Source organism: Pyrgilauda ruficollis, unplaced genomic scaffold, assembly GCF_017590135.1.
Source record: "Pyrgilauda ruficollis isolate IOZ18807 unplaced genomic scaffold, ASM1759013v1 scaffold85, whole genome shotgun sequence".
Classification (NCBI taxonomy): domain Eukaryota; kingdom Metazoa; phylum Chordata; class Aves; order Passeriformes; family Passeridae; genus Pyrgilauda; species Pyrgilauda ruficollis.
The window spans coordinates 2,945,240-2,958,603 of NW_024530488.1; the positions used below are offsets into that span (position 1 = coordinate 2,945,240).

At 48.4% G+C, this 13,364-nt stretch overlaps 1 protein-coding gene across 10 annotated transcripts in view; it reads left to right on the forward strand.

Annotated features, from left to right (window-relative positions):
• BCOR (BCL6 corepressor) overlaps positions 1 to 13,364 on the forward strand; it is an 82,120-nt gene that overhangs the window by 51,622 nt on the left and 17,134 nt on the right. For 7 of the 10 annotated variants that reach the window (XM_041487864.1, XM_041487863.1, XM_041487862.1 and 4 more), the window contains 4 exons: positions 5,678 to 5,959; positions 6,357 to 6,710; positions 12,389 to 12,717; positions 13,046 to 13,315. In XM_041487864.1, the coding sequence (XP_041343798.1) occupies positions 5,678 to 5,959; positions 6,357 to 6,710; positions 12,389 to 12,717; positions 13,046 to 13,315 (1,235 nt within the window). The remainder of the gene's footprint in view (positions 1 to 5,677; positions 5,960 to 6,356; positions 6,711 to 12,388; positions 12,718 to 13,045; positions 13,316 to 13,364) is intronic. The other 3 variants (XM_041487870.1, XM_041487871.1, XM_041487869.1) reach the window with 2 other exon arrangements.

The window sequence follows — 13,364 nt, forward strand, 5'->3', positions numbered from 1 at the left end:
GCGATCTTGCTGCTTGAAAAGTTGTTTCCCCGTGTTTCGTGTTTGTCTGGCGCTAGCTTGGAAAGGAAACAGCCGTCCCTTTACCTGTGTGAGGAGGGAATTTGGGAGTGAAACCGGCAGGCTGTTCTGCCTGCACTGCCAGCACTTCACCTGCCTGATGTCGGCGGGGAAGAAGGAAACTGCATCCAGAACTGTGATTGTGGCAGGGAGCCAGCTCCCAGGGCTCCCCTGCTGCCGGCTCGGCCGTGCTTGGCACGGAGCACCAGCGCCGATCGGGCCCTGGCAGCTGCCTGCCCCCTTGGCTCCTCTAAACCTGCCAGTGCAACAAAAGGCTAAATAACACCGGCAGGTGATGCTTACAGAGGCATTTGATGGGATGGAAACTGATTTTTTTTTTTCAGCTTGTCCTAGGACTTGCTGTTTTTCCTAGCTGCACTGCACACGTATAGACTCCTTTGGAAGCACACAATATCCCATTCCTTAAACTTTTCCTCTGACTTGGCAGTGCATGATTTTCTGTACTGGGAGTCTCTTTAAGTTTGAGCATCAAGCCTCCTGGAGAAGGGTAAAAGAGAGGTGGGCTTTTGTTTCGTTTAGCATTTTGTTTTGCCTTTTTTTTTTTTTTTTTTTTAAGGCCCAATTTAAGGCAGGTAGCCATGTTAGCTAATTAATGAGCAATTAAAGCCGATCAGTAAATTAGAAGTGCTTCAGTTCTCCCATCTCATCTAGGTTTTGCTGGGCATCTGAGACCGGGCATCTGAGAGCAGCCGCAAAGCTGCTTTGTTGCCAAGGTGACTTGTAAATGTTGCTGAGGCAATGCTTCTCCAGTGCATTTTCATAGCACAAACATGATAAATTATGGGATGCATATGTCATGAGTCATAGGATTGTTCAGAGATCAAGTGATTTAAGCTATTGGCACGGACACACGCATCAATACGGGCATGTGATGATCGCATGTCGGTTCATAACAAAGCTCTTCCAGAGGGTCTGAAAATCATACCCGAGTGTGAAAGATTGAATGAATTCTACAAACTGAATTTCTTGATTGGGGAGCATGACTTCACCTGTTTATTTAATTTTTTAGGATGGAAGACACTGCCTGTTTAAGCTTTAGCTGGGTAAAATTACACCAATGTATTAGAAGCCTGATCTTAAGGCATGAGGTCATAAGGAAGAAGTTAAAGCAGTTGGTATGTGTGAAGGTAAATGTGCAAAACATTGCACAATTGATCTTAGCATTGTAGTGAGGTGCCAGTGTCCCCTTGCATGGTGATGCCCTGCTTTTCTTTTTTCTTACTGGGCTGTGTGTACACTGGAACAAATGAAAGATGGAGGCAGTAAACATGTCCTTTGCCCTGGTCAGTTATTACCTTCCTGCCACAGGACATATTGGAAGAAAAAAAAAAAAAGTGCACTGAGAGTGGTGGTTGCTGGTTTGTGCAGTGTGGTAGGCTTGGGCTGAATGAAACAAATGCAGAAAGCTCACAAGAAGAGGTACTTGGAGGGAAAAGTGAAATCAGCTGGGTTCCCTCTGCCCCATGGGATACTCAGAGCTGGATTCTGAGGATATCTTAGGGAATTTCTTACTGTTGTTGTGATCTCCTTGCTGAATACTGGGTTTTAGCTTTTGGATAGTCATTACTGTTCTTGGATGAATAAAGGGTGCCTTGCATATAAGTGAGCGCAATGAGAGGTTGCTCCAGGGAAGAGGAAAGGCTGTTTTTAGCTGCCATGTTATTTGAACAAAAGAATCTACAGCTTAAACACTAAGATGTGTTTCCTTGTTTGCATCGAATGGGAGGGTCTGGTCTTGTTGACAGCAGTTGACAGCAACAGGAAGATGGAAAAACAAAAGAAAGTTTTTTGGGTAGCGTGTTTGTGCGTGTCTGTAACTGCTCCTTGTGAGATTGTAACCCATGCCCTAAGAAGATACTGCTTCAGACAGAAACCGGCTGTGAAGAAGCATCTTCTTAATTCTTCCTTTTTTCTAGATTGGTGGGACAGTGAGAAATGGTTTGAATTGTTGGTGCTGGTTGTCACAGCTGGTGTGAGACTGGCAAATACTGGAAGTTTGAGGAAGGAACACATTTAAGAGTTTAATCTCCTTACTCATAGAGGTGTGTTGCTATGAGAACTCAGCATTTATCCTGTGTTTCTGGCTACCTCGCCACTGTTTGAATAATGATGAAATGAGAACTCCCAAGTATTTTGTTGTTGTTTTCTTCCTCAGGCAGAGAAAAGGATGTTGTAGATACATGGCACGGGAGGGGGGTGGTGGGAACAAAAGCAAATAAATTCTCCTCATCCTTGTTGGGCACGCACATTATGCTTATGTTGCTGTGCTTCTTGTTGACATTTGTATCTTAATTTGGGGAGACATTGCGTCTGATCCCGGTTGCTTGCAAAACAGTTTGAGGACGGAGCGGAATCCGGTGGTAAAACATTAATAGAGCCTGCTCTCCGTGGGGCAGCCACAGCTGTGCCAGGGGGAGAAAACCTCTGGGCTTGCGACGTGTCCGTGCAGGCTGCGAGGAGAGCCTGGCAGCCCGTGTCCCCAGCAGCGAGTGACCTTTGTTCCTTGGCACTGAAAATCCGGCTGCGGGAGCGCCGGAGCGCGCAGGCAAGGACACGTCCCGCGGCTCCCGGCTGCGCTCCCGCCTCGGTGCAGGCTGATTACACAACCGGGATTAGCGTGCGGAGATGCCGCTTCCCTAATGGTCTTAGTGCAGCCAGCGGGACGGATTGCACCGCTGCGTGTGCAGCGGGCGGTCCTTGAGAGGGATAGAGGGATTTCTGCCTCGGCAGCTGTGGAGATGGAGCTCCGCTCCCCCGAGGATCCCTCTGGGATGTCACCGGAGATGTAGCTCTGGTCCCCCGAGGACCCCTCTGGGATGTCACCAGAGATGTAGCTCTGGTCCCCCGAGGATCCCTCTGGGATGTCACCGGGCAGCAGAGGCCAAGGTGTCACGGAGCTGCTGGCAGCCAGGGCTTTTTGGATGAGCCGCAGTAGGTGTGTGCTGTTCTTCCCAGCGCGTGGAGCCCCGGAGGAAGGCTGGCAGTGACAAGCTGTTAGCGAGGTCTCTCCCCTCTTTATTTTCCAGCACAGTCTGAGCGAGCGGCGCTCGACATCCCCGTGCCAAGTCCTCTTGCAGATAGAGAAGGAATTAATCTGCAGCAGGTTGCTTTCGGTGGTGGCAGGCTGGAATTAGCTCGCTGTTTCCTGCAAGCCGTAAAGATTAAGACCATCACCCCCCTGCCCCCCCTACAGCCTGCTACTTCCTTTGACCCTGCAAGAGCTTCTCTGGGAATTGGTCAGGATGTGCCTGCCTTTTCTCAGGCCAGACAGTGTTAGGAGCAGGGTAGCTATCCCAGTGCAGTGACTCTCAGCAGGAACCATGGCGTGTAGCTGTTGGTGCTGCTGGAGATGAGAAGGCTCTGAGGCAGCAGGGGTGTGGCTGAGAGTGCCCTTACCTGATCTCTTCAGGGAAACTGACCACAGAAGTATAATGTTTCCTTACGAAAGGAGAAAAATAGCAGATTGCATTAAAAATGTAAAATGAAATCCGATAGACGCGTTTATTTCTATTGTGGTACTTAAAACGTGGCTGGGCCAGCTGCTTTTGTGCTGTGTGAAACAGGACTGCTGGTGCTTTTGGTGTGGTTATGGGGTACAGCTGTGGGGCGGTGTCCTCATGCCAGATGTGCAAGCGCAGGGTGCTGCCAGATTCATTCTGACCCGGGGGGACTCTGCGATTCAGAGGCACGGCTGTAGTAAGCTGAGATACCTGTTCTCTGGAACATCTCAGCGCTGTTGGCTGGAAGAAGTGTGACAAAGTGCATTTTAAAGTCTTGGAAGGAGCATGTGTTGGCCAGACGGCCTTGTGGAGAGACAGGAGCATCGCTGAGCAGCGGAACAGCCCGCGCCTCCCGCTCGCCTGCAGAAAATCAGCTTTTGTTTTGATTTTTCTTGGCCGATATCTTGTGCTGTTTTACAAGCAGCCCTGCAGGCAGCTTCCCAAGCAGTGTAAAAATTATGCTGGGGTGTCTTCTGGTGCCGACAAACATTTCCAGAGCCCTTGGTGCTACTTGGAGCCATTTCCAGATTGTGGTGAAGAGAAAACTCATCAGGGAAGTTTCCCCTCGCCACCCCCCCAGCCTTCCATTGCTGACAGCAGGTATTTCGAGGATGGTCATGAAACCAGGAGGGGTTGGCAGAGCTGTAGGAAGGTGATGTCAAGATAAAGTGGGATAGAGTTGGCCTGCCTCCAGATGCTGCCAGTGGTGGGTCTTGGAGGGCACAGGAAGGGAAAAGAGGTTGCAGGGGAGCAGTGTCAGCCCTGATAAGGGGGAAGAGAAGTTGAAGGCCAGGCTGGACAAGGGCAACCTGCAAAAATCTGGGTAAAAGGGAGAGAGGATCCGCAGGAGGATCCGCAGGAGGAGTGAGGTCTGGCAGAGCTGTCAGGAGTCCAGGTAGGAAAGTAAAAAATGTGTTTGCAGGAAGGGAAGTGGGAGAAGGAGGAAGGGCAAGAAGGAGGAAGAGGAAAAGGGACAGTGAACCATGGGGAGGTAGGATGGAACATACAGTTTGCCAAACAGTGGCAGAGGTGTGGAGTGTTGGTCAGCCAGAGGGCTGAAACATGCGAGAACCCCAACTTGTTTGTGGGAATTGTAAATAGGAGCTGATTATCTGTGTTGAAGTCTGTACTGCATCTCTGCCTAACCTTGCCTTTGCTAGTTTGGTTAAACCCAAGAAAATAACGTTATTCAAGATGGTGATTAAGTGTAATTTTAAATCAAGCATCCATTTAAAATTGCATAGGCTGTCTCTGAATTTGGGCAAACAGTATTGGAGGGAAGCTGGAGTTAGTGTGGGCGAGGCAGCCTGGGTGTTTTTGTGGCTAATTTGTCAGACTAGTTTCTAGTAAGCTTTTCAGAGCTCACCCTCTTGCTATTGCTGGAAATACTCCTTGAAAAAAAGTGAGGTCTGTTTTAAAAGGAGGTGACAGAGATCATGTGAGGTACAGTGACTGGTTGGTTACTTGAAGTGAGGAAGCCTTTTTATAACCTTGGATTCAAGTAGTGCTTTTTTGCAAAATATCACAGCTATTCTTAGTGGTATTTCTGTGTCCGTGTGTGCGTGTTCTGTATCCCATTTATATCTCCAGAAGAAGGATGAATGCTTTTAAGTCAGACTCTGCAATTTGATGGGAGAAGTTAGTGAAAGATTAGGAATTAAAGGAGGACTAATACTTGGTTGTCATCAGAAGGTATTTTTGAACTGGATTGTTACTTGCCACAGTTTAGGGGGGTGAGGTTGCTTTCTGAAAAGGGTTTGTGCTTTCAGTATCTAATGATGTTTCTTTATTTAAAAAAGCATATTGTGATGTTTCTATGGATACAAGTATAGTGAATATTGTGCTTCTTAAATTAATATAAAAACAACACAGAGTAATGTGCATTTGGGAGTTTTGTGCTTAGCTGTTGAGAAAACTGCTGCCTTGGGCTGGGCAGAGGAGACTTGTTCCCAAGTACAATTTTGTGTTTATTTGCATGCCTCATGAGCCGTAATTCATGATGGAGGTGACATTGAAGAGATCAGAGAGCAAAGCCTTCTCACAATGAATTGTGTGGTATTTATTAGGTCTTGTGGTGTTTGTTTGTTTTTTATTCTTAGGTAACTTTACTAGTACAGAAAACAACCGAGGTCACTTTCTTGAAACTCCAGAGGAGAAAGATCTCTCAAATGAGAAATGTTATTTAGAGAGACATTCTGTATATGAAAAGGCAGAAGACCAGCCAACAGAAGATTTTGGCCAACATTCATGTCCACGTCTGGACAGGAAACGTAAACACTCTGGTGAGAGAGTGCAAAATGATGGCAGCCAAAATGAAAGCTTTGTGGATGAACTGCAGGACGAAGTTATATCAAAAGCAAAAAAGAAAAAGAACTCCAAAGGTAAGCCAGCATTTTGCTTTGGTTTCTCTCAAGGAATGTCTTGTGAAAGGAACGTCCCTTTGGCTTAATGTGTTTCCATTTTTGAACTTGCTAGTTACTAATGTGAGCACTGTCATTTCACTTTAAATTATATATATGTATATATATGTATGTATATATATGTGTATATATATATGTATATATAAAAAAACTTGGTATGTAAGGATAAAGCACTAGTCATTGGCCACTGTAGCCACAGCAGTGCAAGTTACTGTAGTGCATGTAACCCGTAATGAGCAAAGCTTTAAAATGCATAGTGTGGTGCTAAAGCTGAGACTATATGCCCCGAAAGTGAAATGTAGCTTTTGTTTTAAGTTGAGGGGGCTTTTTGATTAATTTTTAGTTATTTTTCCATTAGATGACTGGCCTGAGAGGGAAATGACAAACAATTCCTCTAACCACTTAGAAGAGCCCAATTGTAATGAGGTGACCAACCTGAAGGTGTGCATTGAATTAACAGGGCTCCATCCCAAAAAGCAGCGTCACCTGCAGCATCTTAGGGAACTATGGGAGCAGCAGGTGTCACCAGAGAGATCCCCGTCCGGCAAGTTGGGCCGGCAAAGCAGGAAAGATTTAGCTGAGGCTGTTCAGCCAGAGGCCACTGCAAAGGTCAAAGACTTCACAGAAGAAAGGCACACCAAGAAAAGGTCAGAGGCCAAAAGCAATAGAAGTTGGTCTGAAGAGTCCCTCAAAACAAGTGACAATGAACAAGGTATGCAGAGACTACTAGGGAAACCAGCTGGCTTTAGCATTTACAGTGACGCATGCTGCCACCGATGTGAAGGAATTGTTGAGAGTTCTTTTTCTTCTTTCTTTTTTTTTTTTAACTCTATATATATTTCTGTAGATGTCCATTTTTATAAGGACTGACACCTCCTCTTTAAGAATTGCACTGTAGCTGATATTTGTCAGACAAGAAAACGTGTTTGTGTATGTGTGTGTAACTATGTGTTTGTGTGTGTGTGCGTGTGTGTTTTGGCTTTAAATATTTCCATTGATGATGTGAAGATGAAGTTTATCTCTAGAGGAGAGCTGGGGAGGGCATAAAATGCAGGCATGCTTTTGGGTGAGAGAGGGAACAAATGGGCTGCTAGTTGGTGTGAGGGTGTTTAACCACACGTAGGGTTTGAGGGGCTGTGAGCTTCTAAAACAGTCAGCACAGCTGTAGCAGCTCTTGATCTCGGGAACCCAACGCCTCCAGCACCCTCAGCTCTGCTGCCTTCCCCTGCCTTTCCCAGGCCATATGCTCAAGAGCAAAGCTCATCCTCCTCCTGACAAGGATGCTTTGCTGGTTTGTCCTGAGCACATCCTGTAAACCCCTTGCACCCCACTTCCCAGCCCCTTGGCAGAGGTCTTCCAGCAGCTCTCTCCTAAGGGGTTGCCTCCTCAAAGCATATCAGATTTCCTTGACTTGTTTTTGGCTTCTTCTTTACCTCTCACTCCACCTCCTCCTTTCCCCATCCTCCCTCCCATTTCTGTTGATTCCTTATCCTGGGGGAAAGCGTGTGGATGCAATCTGCCAAATTTTCATTGGGATGGACGGGTCACTCTCCTGTCTTCACTGTCCTCAGCTCCTGGGCACATTTTCTGCTCTGATGCTTTTCCCCTTCCCTGCAACATTTTGCTGCTGTAGCTTGGCTGGAGAGCTGATGGGGAAGGGAATCCCACAGTGCACAGGGCAAATCCCCTTCTCTTTTCTTTCTCTTTTCCTGCCCCTACCTCTCCAAGTGCTCTGCTTGTTTTTGAGGAAAGACTGTTTCGGGGAGCGGGAGCTGCGTGTATGGCATTTGGGCTCCTTCCTCCTTCACAAACCTGGGAGCTTCATTGACTGGAAGACATCCACATTGCAGCTGGCCTAACCTATAGTTCAGCTGAGATCCCCTTGAAAGAGAGAAGCATGAGGAGAGTGGATCCTCTTGTCCCATACCACGGAAAGGACCAAGTCCAGATCGTCCTGAGCCAGTGAAGATTTTCCTTGGTAGTGTCTCTGAAACAGACACAGGCAGAAGTATCAGCTTCCCTTTGGTCCTAAAGCTCCTCATCTGTCCTTCTCCTTGGTAGGATTATCTGAGGGCAGAAACCCCCAAACTCTGATGCTTACTGATGGGGAAGGATCCATCCAAAAGGATTTTTGCCATAGGAGAACAAAACTTAGTTTAACAAACCAAGGAGAAAAAGGAGCTTTGACTCTTACTTCCTTGCTTTATGTGCTGCCTTGGTGAGCATGGTATTGGCTCAAACACCCCTGCCCCTCACCTTAGTACTTCCAGAGAGAGATGCCTTGTAGAGATCAAACGAGGGTCACTAACAAGAGACTGTATTGTGTAAGGATGCTCTCACTTTCCCCTGGAATCCTCCTGTGGCAGTGACAGGCTCATGGCTTTGGGAAAGAAAAAGAGGTGGCTCCCAATTTATGCACCATTCCCAAAGTCATTCCGATTCAGTTGCCCTATGGCTATGAAAAAACGCTTGGGTTTGGAAGATGCTACAAAACCATAAACTTGATTAAATTGTGCCTTGGTGTTCATTGTGCTGTTCGTTGCACTGGGTATCATCAGATAATTTTGCTGGTGCTTCTCCAGCCCTGTTGAAGTGTAAACTTTTGAATCTCCTCGTTCTCAATTGATTGGGATGAGGACATTTTTCCCCATTGTGTGACAGAGGATCCCCTGCATGACAGTCTCATGGGGACAGAGACTTGCAGCTTGTCTGTCTTGCTCAGGACTAGTCCTCAAACTTTTCTTAAACAAGCAGAGACTGTCAATATGAGAATGTACACTGTCACTTGCAGCTTGTTTTTAGTTCGGGGCTGAGAGCAGCTGTTCTCTGTGCTCAAGCACTGCCTGCAGCTGTGGCAGTCCCTGCTGCTGGGCTGCTGGTTGTGTCCCAAGGAACAGGCTGTAACAGGACATGAGGGTTGCCTCTGTGCCTCTGAAGCCACAGTCTAACATTAGCAGGATGATCTGCCACTCCTGCCTGCAAATCTCTGGGAATGTGGAGGTTTCTGACTTCTGGGCTTGTTGCGTTTATGCAGAGCAGTGTGGGCAGCGGGTTGAGGGGGTGATTCTGTCTCTGCTCTGCTCCTGCCTGCAGTGCTGTGTCCAGTTGTTGGGCCCCCAGCATGGGAAACACGGACCTGCTGGAGCAAGTCCAGAGGAGGCTGCAAAGATAATCAGGGGGCTGGGTCACCTCTGCTGTGAAGACAGGCTGAGGGGGTTGCTCAGCCCAGAGAAGGGAGGGCTCTGGGGAGACCTCGTAGCACCTTCCAATACCTAAAAGAAGGCTCTAAGAGAGCTGGAGAGGGAGTTTTGAGAAGGGCACAAAGTGATAGGACAAGTGGTAATGAATTTAAGATGGGCTAGGCTTAGATTAGGTTATTAGGAAGAAATTGTTGACTGTGAGAGTGGTGAGGCACTGGAACAGGCTACACAGAGAAATTGTGGCTGCCACATTTATGGAAGTGTTCAGGACCAGGGTGGATGGGGCTCTGAGCAACCTGGTCTAGTGGAATGAGTCCCTGCCAATGGCAGAAGGGTTAGAACTGGATGATCTTTAAAGGATGATCTCCCTTCCAACCCTAAACCATTCTGCAATTCTGTGATCCTGTTGCAAAGTGACATTGCCGTGCTGGGTCTCCGGGGTGCAGCAGGTCCCTGACCATGGGGACACTGCTGCCTTGGGGCATCACGCTGCTCAGCCAGCCCCATGAGCAAGGCAGAAGCCACGGCCTCTGCTGGGCTCCCAGCTGAGCACTAACCCTGCGCTGCTGGAGCATCTCCTGATGCTCCCCTGGGGAGCCGCAGCCGCTCGCCCGGTGCGAGGAGAAAGCCGGAACAGCGCGGAAACAAAAGCCCTGAGGAGAGGAGCCAGGAGGATCTCGCCCACCGGGAAGCATGTGCCAGCCCCTGGGAGCTGCCTTGGCTGCAGGCAGTGAGGCAGCCATGGGCTTGGCAGGCAGGAGGAGGCAGCTGCTGGGGGGGAGCTGAACAAGCGAGCATTCGGGTGACGCGGCTGCAGCTGCTTTTCCGCGCGGACCTCTCAGCAGCCGCTCCTGCGGGAAAGGAGACAGGTCCTGCTCTGAGTCAGACTTGCCACAACCCACATCAGTCAGAGGCTTGAGTTTTTTGGGGTTTTTGGTTTGGGTTTTCTTTCTTTTTTCCATGGATATTTAGGTATATTCCTGCTCACTCTTGTTTTTCTTCTCTCTTCACGTGGTCAGAAAGATGGGGTGGGATTCCGGGATCAGTCACTTGCTGCTTTTCTGCCGCTGTTGTCTTGCATTTCCCAAGCTCCTGCTTGGCTTTTCCTGTGTAGTGCTGGCATCTTGCAATGTTATTGATCCTGAAGCTCCTGGGTGCACAGCATAGCTGCTCTCCATCTCTCAGCTCCGGTGCGCATTTCGCCTGGTGCCTGCTGTCACCACTGTGGAGGGTCAGAGTGAAGCACAGAGTTGATGTGGAGTTTGCAGGCAGGAGCACACATTTTTTGTGGTGATTAAACTTCTGCTTTCAATGCCTCGGCATGTCTGCATGGGAAAGCCTGCAGTTCTTTGAGATAAGCTTCCTGTGGTTTTTTTTTTCCTCCATCCTTTCAGTATTTCTGTCCTTCTCCAGACCTGTGAATTTTTCATTCTATTGTATTTTTTCAGCATGCAGCTGTTTGTTCCATTTGCACTCACCAGAGCTTCTCGCTGTTGCTTTCCATCTTTTTTTTTCTTTAGTAAGTGATTAAGTAGCTAATGATGGTACTTCTGTATTGGAATTGGGCTTTTCACACGCTACTCAATTAGGTTAATTGGGAACATGAGAATTAAACACTCCTTACTTTGTGCTATCTACAGAGTTGGAAAGACAGCCTTGCATCCATAGGCTCAGTCTACGACTAGGTGCCTTCCTTCAGTATTGCAAAGCCTGAAAAACTTACATGATTTTTGCTGAACAATCTGCACATCATGTGTCCCATAAATTCCCTGACATCTGCTTGGCAAGCCGTGGTATGTGTCTTTTTCTAGAAAGTGGCTCAAAAGAACTGAGGGATTTCTGTTTTCATCCTTAATCTAGAAAGCCTTCTGTGAGTTGCTTTCACAGATCTATTTAAAGGAAGACTAAAGTGTGAACTGCCCACCAAGAGGATTCTAGATTTTATTTTCTTTTCTTTTTTACCAGCTGGTTCTGGACCGAATCTCTTTTAGGTAAGGGTGTTTCTCCTCTGAGCACCTGCTTATTTGCTCCTGCCATCTCTTCTGTTCTGAAAGTAGCATCACTTCAGAGACTTCTCAGAGCAAGGGAGCCTCTTTCAAGTTCTCGGAGTTTTTTCCACACCTTCCCTTGGTGGTGTGGTATTGTTTGGCTGAAGTGTCCCTTCCTTTCTAGCAACCTTTAATTTTTCTGCAGAGGAGTTGGTTCTGAGGTCACCTCAATTCTCTTCCCAAGGGAAATTCAGACTATAAAAAGTCAACTTTCCTGTCCTTGTTCTGTTGTAAGCCTGCTTGCACTTGGAAAAAAAACCCCAAAACTCACCATGCTTTTTGCATGTGGCCCAGATTGTGGGATCCAGCTTGTTGGAGCTAACCCCCAGAGAAAACCCAGCCCTGCCAGTATCCTGCCACAGGCAGCAGAGCACTGGCCTTACTGTCCCAGTGTCCCAGAAAGACTGACTTCTGAGTGGAGTTCCTGGGGGGAAAAACCATCTGATTGCTTTTCCTGCAAAATCCCTGTGCTTTCTGGTAGAGAGCTAGCTTGCACAGAGCTTCTGTAGGGACAGCTCCTTGAGTAGTCTTTCTTCTCTTGGCTTGTTTTTGAAGTTAAAATGCTGCTGAGGAGGTGTTCCCCGTCTTAGGGCTGTCTTGGGAATCAGCTCAACATTCCCACCTGTCCCAAAACATCACTTCCATGATGCAAAGCCAGTACACTGTCCCGTTAAAATCGGATCCATGCTCCCACCTTTCTTCCTGTCCCCTCTTCCCTCGCCATCCCTGTGCCTGCACTTACACCCCCCTGAGACAAGCCGGGCTGGGCCCAGGCTGCTGGAGGAGTTGGTTCCCTTCAGATCAGGCAGTCCTAGGTAAGGAGGCGAGTTTTTCCCTGCAGCTGCTCCACTCTGCCCGTGGTGGCCGGGCTGTGGCACTGCCAAGCTGGCCTGGCACGCATCCCCACGGCACCTGCGTGGGGCATTTCATTCAGGGATTTTTATTAGAGCCCGATAACCGCTAGCGTAGCGTCGACGGGCGAGATGCTATTTACAGTTTGGATGTGGAACGCTTAAAATATTAACGATTTGAAAATGTAATTGTGGATCTCTTAAGCAGTCGAGGAGCTTGTGTTAAGTGCTAGCAATGCATTTTCCTTTTAACGCACCATGCGATGTGTAATGCCTTTCCTTCCCATTTAGGCTTGCCCGTATTCCCGGTGTCTCCGCACATGAAGAGCCTTTCATCCACCAATGCAAACAGCAAAAGGCAGGCTCAGCCAAGCTGTACTCCAGCCTCGAGGTTGGCTGCCAAACAGCAGAAAATTAAAGAAAGCCGGAAGACAGATGGGCTGTACACAGACGAAGAGGAGGATTTCCAACATGCATCTCTGATGCCGAAATACAGCGAGTGTGAGAAGCCATCAGGGAAACGTCAGTGTAAAACAAAACACTTGGCACTGCAGGAGAGGAGAAGGAGGTCATCTCTGACAGGGGATGACACCACAGATATCGAAAATGCTGAAGATAAGGTATCTTTATTTAGACTTAATTGTCCACCGGCCTCTGAGAAGGCAGAGCCAGCTTGCTTAAAACTAACGCACTGCCATGCATGCAGGGTAGCGGGGATTGCGTTCGGATTTGTCTGTGGATGCTTTGCACATTTTGTGTTTGCTTTTCTTAACCTTAGTTGAAAGCACTGTTGCAGGGGTGAAGCATTTTGTGTTTAAAAGCTGTAGCGAGTCTTCCTTTAAAAATTAAATAGCAGAAAAGTGTAATTCCTTGCTGACAAAATACAGTCCCATCACAGCACTGTGCAAACAAAGATTAAAAAACCCCCCACCGTCACGGTTTTGACAGGTGACGGTAACGAGGAAAGTCAGGAAGCGACCGGAGCCGACTTCAGACTGCGACTCCTCGCCGGCCAAGGCGTACGAGCAGAAGCCGTACGAGCGGCTGCCGCAGGCGCCCGCGCTGCTCCCCGTCCCGCAGCCCGCGCAGCTGCCCGTGGCCAGCCCCACCCCGGAGAGCGCCCCGAGCCGCCCGATGCCGCCCGAGGCGCGGCGCCTGATCGTCAACAAGAACGCGGGGGAGACGCTGCTGCAGCGGGCGGCACGCCTGGGCTATGAGGTAAGGCTCCCTCGGCGCCCCGTGGGATGGTGTTTTCTTCCTGATTTCG